Source organism: Phalaenopsis equestris, unplaced genomic scaffold (assembly GCF_001263595.1).
Source record: "Phalaenopsis equestris unplaced genomic scaffold, ASM126359v1 Scaffold000438, whole genome shotgun sequence".
NCBI classification, from domain to species: domain Eukaryota; kingdom Viridiplantae; phylum Streptophyta; class Magnoliopsida; order Asparagales; family Orchidaceae; genus Phalaenopsis; species Phalaenopsis equestris.
In genome coordinates this window covers 154,831-164,461 of record NW_018164879.1, presented here as the reverse complement: position 1 = coordinate 164,461, position 9,631 = coordinate 154,831, and the positions used below count along the sequence as shown (strand labels likewise).

The 9,631-nt window shown below is 34.0% G+C and overlaps 1 protein-coding gene across 4 annotated transcripts; it reads right to left on the bottom strand.

The window, feature by feature from the left end:
• Positions 1-327: 327 nt before the first annotated feature.
• Positions 328-8,211, bottom strand: LOC110027739. 4 transcript variants are annotated; one of them, XM_020729281.1, is made up of 5 exons: positions 8,057-8,211; positions 7,853-7,904; positions 1,119-1,897; positions 729-1,025; positions 328-567 (listed from the first exon to the last, which is right to left on the bottom strand). In XM_020729281.1, exons 3-5 carry the CDS (start codon positions 1,863-1,865, stop codon positions 541-543), a joined length of 1,071 nt encoding a protein of 356 aa, XP_020584940.1. In that variant the 5' UTR covers positions 1,866-1,897; positions 7,853-7,904; positions 8,057-8,211; the 3' UTR covers positions 328-540. The 4 variants fall into 4 exon arrangements, with proteins under 4 accessions (XP_020584940.1, XP_020584937.1, XP_020584939.1 ...); XM_020729278.1 differs by having other exon boundaries at positions 729-1,897; XM_020729280.1 differs by having other exon boundaries at positions 328-564; positions 729-1,897.
• Positions 8,212-9,631: the final 1,420 nt, after the last annotated feature.

Genomic DNA, 9,631 nt, shown 5'->3' with positions numbered 1-9,631 from the left:
ATTTATGCAGGAAAATGTGTAATAAAATTTTTAAAGTTAAATGATGGTATTTTGATGAATGATGGTAGATGTGATATGAAATATTTGGATGGTATAAATGTGAAAAGTAAAGCTTAGGTGTTAGACATGTAAATACATATGAATTTGGTGGTATGTAAATGCCCCAAAGATCAATTTCAAGCAGAACAATACATCGATCAAAACATCAAGATATTTATAGAAATGATGTTATTTTTATAAGAATTTCAATCCACAGCAAATTTTGAAGAATACAAATTTTGGCATATAATAACAGCCAAATGCAATGTTACTATACATTGTGCCCCAATAATGAGAAAACATATAAAATGAAAAAATTAAAAAAATAATAATAAAAAAGAGTATTCCCTAAAGATATGCAGTTCCCCTGTCACAATTAATGCAGTCAAAGAAGCATCCCTTTAAGAAGATGTTTGATGTAGACTAAGTTAATGAAGTAAATCTCTTAAAATTTAAAGTTGATGTGAGAAGTGCCAGCTGAGAATGTATCAATTGACTTCACTAAATAGAGAATGATAGGACTGCCTGCTAACCAAGTAACCAATAATATATTATAAAATAGGGAAGGCTTGGAATAATGATTATATTATCACCACTAGGTTGTGATATTCAAACTAAGAAAAAAAATCTACAATACAATAGAAATATGATTTTAATGAAAACTATTTTCAGAAGTGAAAGAGGCATACCTCTATTATCGAGACCAATGAGGACTCAACCGCAGGAGAACTCTTCTTGGATGATGTTATTTTTATATGAGTCTCTATTGCATTCAGTTGCTTTAACATCTCCCTCATCTGCTTCTTCCCACTTTCAGAATCCTCCTGCAAGATAACCCTCTCATCCTCAAGCTTCTGCAGTCTTCTTCTAAGCTGTTCAATATCAGAATCCATGGATTTTTTGTTCGGGTGTTCGTCATCTTCAAAAAGGTAATCTACAGCTTCCTCCGGCATTCTAATTATGGAATTAGTCTCAAAGTTTGTATCCTGCAATAGTTTCTTACAAAATTCACCTGAATTGCAACTTTTGTGGGTCTCTGGGACCTCAAATAAATCATGGAATAAGGCATAATACTTCACCTTTCCATTAAATGTTCTTTCCAGGCTTGAAGCATTTTCATTGTTTCCTATGGCTTCCTTATCTGACTTCACACCTCCTCTTTCACTAGAATCAGTACTAGGTGTAGAAAACCAGGAACCTATGAAGCCAATAGGGGAAGACCTGCTTTGAATCTTATGGCTCATCACGCTAAAACAAGAAGAGCCAACTGGTGAATTCTTGCTGGATTCTTCAGTTTCATATTTCTGAAAGTCGTCTTCTTCATTCTCACCAATCCTTCTCCATGAAGATAATATGGGGCTCTCATCATCAACAAATCTCTTATCAGAACAAATATCTTCGCCACAAAGTGAAGGAAAGGAAGCATTCCTTCTAGAAATACCATTAGAACATGATTTGTTCTCAGAAAGAATCAACTCTGCAAAATCTGGAATTTTGATGCCCAAATTTGTTTTGTTTTGCTTGTTAGATTTGAGTTGAAATTGGAGAGATTGGATCTCCAAGTCTTTTTGCTGAATGATTTCTTCAAGAATGTTCAAGGATTCTTCAGCGTGGTTTATCCTTTCTTCTGCCATTCTCTTGTATTGAGAAGCTTCCATCTTCTCTGCAGCTTTCTCTCTCTGAAGGCGAAGGATCATGGATAGGGCTTCAGTGGCTGCAGTTGCGGAAGCTTCTCTTTCTTCCTCTAGCTCAACATAGAGTTTCTTCGTGATGAGGATTTGGTTGCAAAGAGCTTCTTTTAAAGCAGAAATATCTCCTTTAGCCATATTTAGATATTGTTTTCGCACTCCTAATTGTCCTAGGGAGAGAAAAAGTTTAAGGTCTTGGTAGAATCATTAAATAATTCGGAATTCAAGTGAGAAGAAGATAATGGGATATAATCCTACATTTAATGACTTCCAGTATATTTTTTGAAGCATACCGATTGTTGAAGTAATATAAATTTCTAAACTAGTAGCAATGATGCTTGTGTGCGATCAGACAGACCTTTCCAGATTGTTTAAGAGTATGACACGGGACTTCACACTCAAAGCTACTGCTTTAATAAGGTTTCTGTTTTTTTTGGGTAAAATGAGGGCATAGCCAATAAAACTAAGAAGAATTTACATACGTAGCACCCAATTCTTATGCATTTACGTATGTTGCACCTAAACCTTCATTTTTACAGGTCAAGCACCTAATTCTTTCAAATCAAATAAAAAACGGCACTAATTACTCTTCGTCAGAGTAAAATCCACCTTTGCATATATAGGGAGGGTGTTTTCTCTGTAAATATGAAGGTTTAGGTGTGAGATACATAAATGCATAAGAATTGGGGGCTACACATGTACGTATTACATACGTAGCACCAAATTCTTATGCACTTATGTATCTCTCATCAAAACCTTCATTTTTACAGGCCAAGTATCCAATTTTTTCCAATCACATCAAAAACAGCACTAATTATACTTCTCCGCAGAATAATCTACCTTTTCATACACAGGGAGGGTGCTTTCCCATAAATATGAAAATTTAGGTGCGAGACATAAATGCATAAAAATTGGTTGCTACGAATATAAATTTCCATAAAATTAAAATAAAGGAAGATTTAGATACATGCATACCACTCAATTCCTATGTACCTACACATTTAACCAATAAACTTCCATTTTTACAAATGGAAAGTGAATTTCAATTTTTAAAAGTTAAAATAGTGATATTTTTTATATGATATGAAATATTTGAGTGGCATTCATAAAAAGAATCAAATTTTAGAATTTAAATATGTAAATGCATAGGAATTGGGTGGTATGCAAGCTTATGAAAACTGGACCGGACATCGAACCGAAAGAGAGATGTTCAAGGTTCATCGCTTCAACCGTGGTCAAACCAGAGGTTGAGCCGGATAATGTAATGACATAAAAAATATTTAAATATAATCAAAATAATGCAATAAAATCTGAATTATAAAATGTAATAATTTGATTAACTGTAAATCAATAGCTAGAGGAAGAAAAACAAAAATTTAACAAAAATCTTTTTTCTTACAATGAGTTATAAAATTATATTTCTAATAAATATTAACTTACAACATAGAATTTAAATTACATATTAAGCAATCTACATATTCACATAAGAATGAAAATCAAAGTTTTATCAAGTTTCAAAAACAAAATACTTACAAATTATTACATCATCATGATTATATTACCCGATACTTACTATCTTTTCAATTTCTAATGAATGGTAATATGATATTGTACTATCTTGTAAATTTCAATAAGATGAAAATTTTTACTTAGTTTCGTATCTCAGTAAAGCAAGCTTGAGATCTGACACTATTTGGGAAATGAACAGATGGGAAAATTTAATACGCTTTGTTGTTTCGGAAATGATATACAACAACAACAACAACAACAAGCCTTTATCTCACTAAGTGAGGTCGGTTACATGAATTCTTTTTCTCCATTAGACCCTACTAGTGTCATATTTTCATTTAATTCTAATAGATTAAAATCATTTTTTATGCAATATGCCCAAGTCTTTTTAGGTCTACCTCAGCCTTTCTTAATACCAGCCGAAGCTAAAATATCTACTCTACTAGCCTGATCATCATATGGACGACATTTAATATAACCAAACCATTTAAGATGACTCTCTCTAATCAGCTACTAGAACGACACCAACCCTATCACAGATATATGCAATTTTGTATTTTGTCCCTATGTGTTAAGCCACTTATCCACCTAAGCATTCTTATCTCAACAACACTTAACTTTGATTTATGCTTCTCTTTTAAAGACCAACATTCTATGTCATAAAGTATTGCAAGTCTCACCACCATCTCATAAAATTTTCCTTTCAGTTTGTGATACTTTCTATCATACAAATGCCCGAAGCATTTCTCTGTCTCAACCAACCAACTTGAATTCTACTAATAACATCGCTATCTATATCACCATCACTCTAAACAATTGACCCATGATATTTAAAATGCTCACACCTTTTAGTGATTTGATCTCCCATAATTACAACTCTGCCACTAGAGCTATAACTAATAAAATTACATTTAATGTATTCAGTTTTAGTTCTACTCAAACGAAGACCTTTAGACTCCAATGTAGACCTCCATAATTCAAGTTTTAGACCTCCATAACAAACGAAGACCTTTAGACTCCAATGTAGACCTCCATAATTCAAGTTTTTCTTATCCACAAGAAGGATATTTATCCACAAGAAGGATATTATCAGCAAAAAACATACATCAAGGTACATCCTCCTATAAATGTCCACTAAAGGCATCCAAAACTAAAGCAAAAAGATATAGGATTAAAGCCGATCCTTGATGTAATACAAATGAAATAGGAAAATACTTGGTCAATCCTCTTTCTGTTCGAACACAAGTAACAACTCTAGTATACATATCTTTAATGACTTGAACATAAGACATATCAATATCTTTCTTCTCTACAACTCTCCAAATCATAAGGCATATCTTGGAACTTTATCATAAGCTTTTTCTAAATCAATAAAAATCATATGTTGATCCTCCTTATTCTCTCTGTACTTCTCCATCAAACCTCGAAATAAATGTATAGCTTCCATAGTAGAACTACCCGACATCAATCCAAACTAATTATGAGAAATCTTCATATCATGTCTTAACTTTACATTATGACAAATCAAATTAATTCCTCTATAATTTGCACATTCTTGTGCATCCCCTTTATTCTTACAAATGGGGACCACAATACAGTTCCTCCACTCGTCAGACATCTTTTTATATTTTTAAAATAATATTAAAGAGCTTGGTAAGCTTCTATAATTTGCACATTCTTGTGCATCCCCTTTATTATTACAAATGGGGACCACAATACAGCCTTGTGCATCCCCTTTATTCTTACAAATGGGGACCACAATACAGTTCCTCCACTCGTCAGACATCTTTTTATATTTTTAAAATAATATTAAAGAGCTTGGTAAGCTAAGAAACACCCAAATCTTCTAAATATTTCCACACTTCAATCGGGATATCATCAAGTCCTATTGATTTTCCACCATTGGCTCTCTTTATATCTAGCATTCGTTCAGCCCAAATAAAACAGAATATGATGGCAAAACAATAGGCCAGTTGGAAGATGTCAATTAAGAGAGAGCTCAAATGTGTAGAGATGATTTAGTGAGTAAAGGATAGAATATTAGAGAAATATAATTGAGGCTACACTATTTAAGATTATAGGAACATACAATATTTGAGAAAGACAATGAGAACAAAGATGGGTTAGTTCTTTATGGGAGAACCATATCTAAAAAAAGATAGCAGAATGTAAAACACTTCTTTTGAACAAAACAAGCTTCCAGCAGAAAAACTCTTCATAAGTGGGGATTAAAGAATCTTTGGCAGCTCCTTTGGGGCAGGAGATGCCAATCTCTAAGAATATATTATTAAAGAAAGCTTGTTTAAACACTCCCAAATTTCAAATAAAGAAGAGGAGTGACCATCTCCTAATATATTTTTCATTATGCTCTCAAGTAAGGGCCCATTGTTTTTGATGGGGTGAGGAAAAATAAGGAGTCTAACTCTGTAAACATCCAAAATAAATGTGCATCAAAGTGACCAAAAGTCATTTTTTTCTTTCATAATCTGAAAAGCAAGCCTCAATTGAGAAAAAAGTTTTACGATGGAAGTTGAGGGGCAATGCCCATCCCACGAGCAGCTCAAGGTAACCAAATTAACCTTCAAGCAATCAACTACAAACAACCAAGGAACCACTCAAAAGGGATTTGGAAGCACATGCCACAATGCTTTTAAAAGCACTTTTAGGAATGCATGTGTTTATCCATAATGTAAAGTTTGGCTAAAGTAATTTTGTGGAGCTAAGGGAATCCCATCATTGAATAGGAATTTGGGTTTCCAACTAGGGAACTGGTGACATGAATTATGTAGTGGTTATAGAAACATGGCGGGGATGATGGAAGTCAAGACAAGTGAAAGGTAAGGATTAGATATAGAATCCAAGAATTTTAACGAGGGATGGGATTTCAGAATAGAAACAAACAAATATAAAATATTATATATAGCTTTAGCAAAGGTGTTAAGAGATTGACGCAAAGTTGTGAATGTTGAGAATGGCTCTCACCCAATCAACAATATCCTCATAAAAAGGTTAGAAATATTTAAGGGATGGCTGCCAACAAAAGTGAATAAGCTACATCACAAAATATCTAAAATGACATAAGAAATACATCAATAACAACTATGGAGAAAGAAGAGGACAATAGGCTTCTCAGATGTATACGAGTAAAGGAAATAAGAAATAGTCCCCTTCCCTAATCCATAACATCATAAGCAAAGCCTTTAGCCAATATTCTAGACAATAAAAACTTTTTGTTAGCCAAAACAAAACTGCTCTTGTGGCCAAATTTGGTGCAAAAAGACTATAATGATGAATATAGGTGAAAGCTCTTAGCAAGCTCCCTAGGCACGACTCCTACAAAGAGTGCCAATCGAAATAATTCCCTTAGGCATCGCTAACATTTAGCAAGATGATGTCATGCAATCTATCATCAAAGGTGGTCTAAAACCAAACTAAAAAACTTACCTGGGGCGGCTTCTGGAGTAACTAAAGGATGGTGGCCTTAAACTACTAAGTACCCTAATAGTCCTCAAGAAGTGCAAGATGGCACTCATGACTTCTTGCACCCTTGGCCAAGCTCCATGAAAGAACTAAATGTTGAATCCATCCATATCAGGTTATTTATCATTTTATGTATTGATTATAATTTCCTAATCTCCTTCTCAACAAATCAAGGTGAGAGAATTATCTTCTGTGAGGATTTTTTTTTCTTTATGAGAATATCAATATTAGTAATCATATAACATGCGTTGAACAATGATCTAAATAAATTGATTATAACTTGGGAAATATCTATTTTGAGAAAAAATAGAGGATCCACCCATTTCTAAAATTCTGATTGTATTCAAGTATTTGCAACCAATAATTCATTGATACAGTTCAAATGAAGCCACCTGGCCTTTACCCTTTCTATAACCCAACTGGCCTTTGTGAAGTTGAGGGAAAAGAGCTCCTCCTTAGAATGCTTATTTTTGGCAAAGAACTCATAACCTCAATGGGTTTTATATGAACGAATTGAATAGTATTTAACTTAAATATTGCCAGACCCAAAAAAAAAAAAAAAGACAATTTTAAAATTAAAATTTACTAAATCCAGTTCCTTGTCAATTCCTTCTTAGTTTTGCCAGGATTTAATACATGCAGATATATAAAATTTACTAAAGCGACTAAAGCTGTTACCATATAACCCCTAAGTGTTTTCTTCTAGCAAGCAAAGATTCTAAATTATCTATCCTTAGCCTCAGCAAGCTAGCATGGTATGTTAGAAGGAAAGGATTAGGCCAAAAGTTTGAAAACTTCATTTGAACTCTTCAACTTAGCCACAAAGTTCGCGAGCCTAGAAGCGAGCTCTAGCAGCTCAACTAATAAATGAAAGAATAATGATACAGTAATTCTAAAATTAAAAATAATGATGCATCTGAAAAACAAAAGGGGTGACTAAGAACAAGAGGGGAAAGAAAAAAATTATTCTCAAGAAAAAAAAAAGATAAATTCAAGATAAATTCAGAAAAACCAAATAGCATAGGAAACAACAAATCACATTCTTCGAAATCCATCATATGAAGCACATTGAAAGCCAAAAAGCAACAATTATAAAAGAAATAAAGATAGAAATCCAAGGATTGGAAAATAATGACCTGATTCCCAAAAATTGATGTGTTCTTCTGCATAAATCTGACGTCGATCTCACTGTAAACGAATGTAAAACAAATAAAAAAAATTAGAAAAGCAAATTAACATGATTCACCAATCCCAAATCACGGAAACAACAGAAGAGATGGAAGAATATCAATGTCAATCGATCTCAGGAAAGAAAAAAAGAAAAAGAAATTTTGCCCAACCTTTTTTTCACAGCACAAACTCCACTTCCACCAAAGCCGAGCTTTCTTCGATTCTAGATGAGACGAGGAGAGAATGAGCGAGAGAGGGAGAGGGGGAGAGAGGGAAACAAACATGGGCTCTGCGAGGAATCCGAAGGTCGTATAACGTACTTCCCGCTCTGGTTTCCTGTTTGACGTTCTAAAGCATCCGAGGTAAATATGTAAAAAATTTTCAATTTTTGTTGGAAAAAATATTATAAATTCGAATTGATTTCTATATAGGAAGATTAACATCCATACCATTTAATTTTGCGTATTTACATATCTTACCACTTTAAATATGCATGAAAAGGAGAATTTTAACTTTTAAAAGATAAAATTGTGGTATTTTTTAGTATCATCTGAAAGATTTGGATGATATAAATGTTTAAAAGTAAGGTTTAGGTATTATATATGTAAATACATAGGAAATGGGTGGTATGTATCTAAATGCTCTTTTAATTTATTTTTGATGTCACGTGTGTAGTATATCCACTTGAATAATTTAGAATGACTCGGTGTCCATTCGTTCTATCCTGAAGCTCAAGATATCCACTGGACTTCCTGGTACGTGCATGAGCACGGGAACTTGATCAGTACCGAATTTCGCCCTACTCGAGTAATTTACTGTGGGATGGGGTTGGCACTAGCTAAGGACAAGTTTAACACTTGTCTCAATGCTTAGAGACCTTTGTCCATCAATCCATACTCGTTTATGGTCAACTGGAGTCACAAGACTCACCCGCAGGGACTACCAGGTGAGAATTAGGATTTCAGACCACTTTGTGTCGCCCGAAATGACAGCTATTTTGAGGGGTTATTCTCATGTTGCGGCATGTCTATGGGCCTTCCTTGATGGCTAGAGATCATTTCCCATCTATTTAGAACCTTCTGAGGCTAAGGGAACTCGTTTGAGACCTCTGCCACGCTATGAGTACCAAAACCTAATTTTGACTTGGCATGACCATGCCCAGTTTTGGCATGGTCACGTAAAAATCTCCCATTTCAGAGCTCAAGAAAGAGAGCCTGACGTAATTGATATGCCTAAAATATGTTACTTTTATTTACACATTTAATGCTTATTTTTAATGATATTCCACTTTGATGAAATGTATTTTTAATGTTTTTTGTTGTAGGTACACCAAATGGAGCAAGTGGAGCAAATGGAATGAAAATAGAACAACTTGGAGTCAAAAGAAGCAAAGTGGCCAATGTTGACCTGGCACCTAGGAGCCAGATGCGTTTATCTAGAAGATTCAATGAACGTTGACAAATTTTGAATGGGTGCTTGAAGAAACTCTTGGTGATTTTGAGAACTATATTTAAAGAGACTTCTCGAGATTCAAAGTGGGGTTCTTTTAGAGAGAAAGTAGAATTATTTTAGAGAGAATGTGAGTTTCCTTAGAGAGGAGAAAGTCTTGGAGGCTTGCTTAGATTTGCAGGAGAAGAGGAGAAAGTGAGAGATATCATCTTCACTATAGTTCTAAGTGAGATTTGAGCGGAATTGTAAGGAGAGTGAGTGATTCAAAGGAACTAGTAAGATTGCTTGGGAAAGAG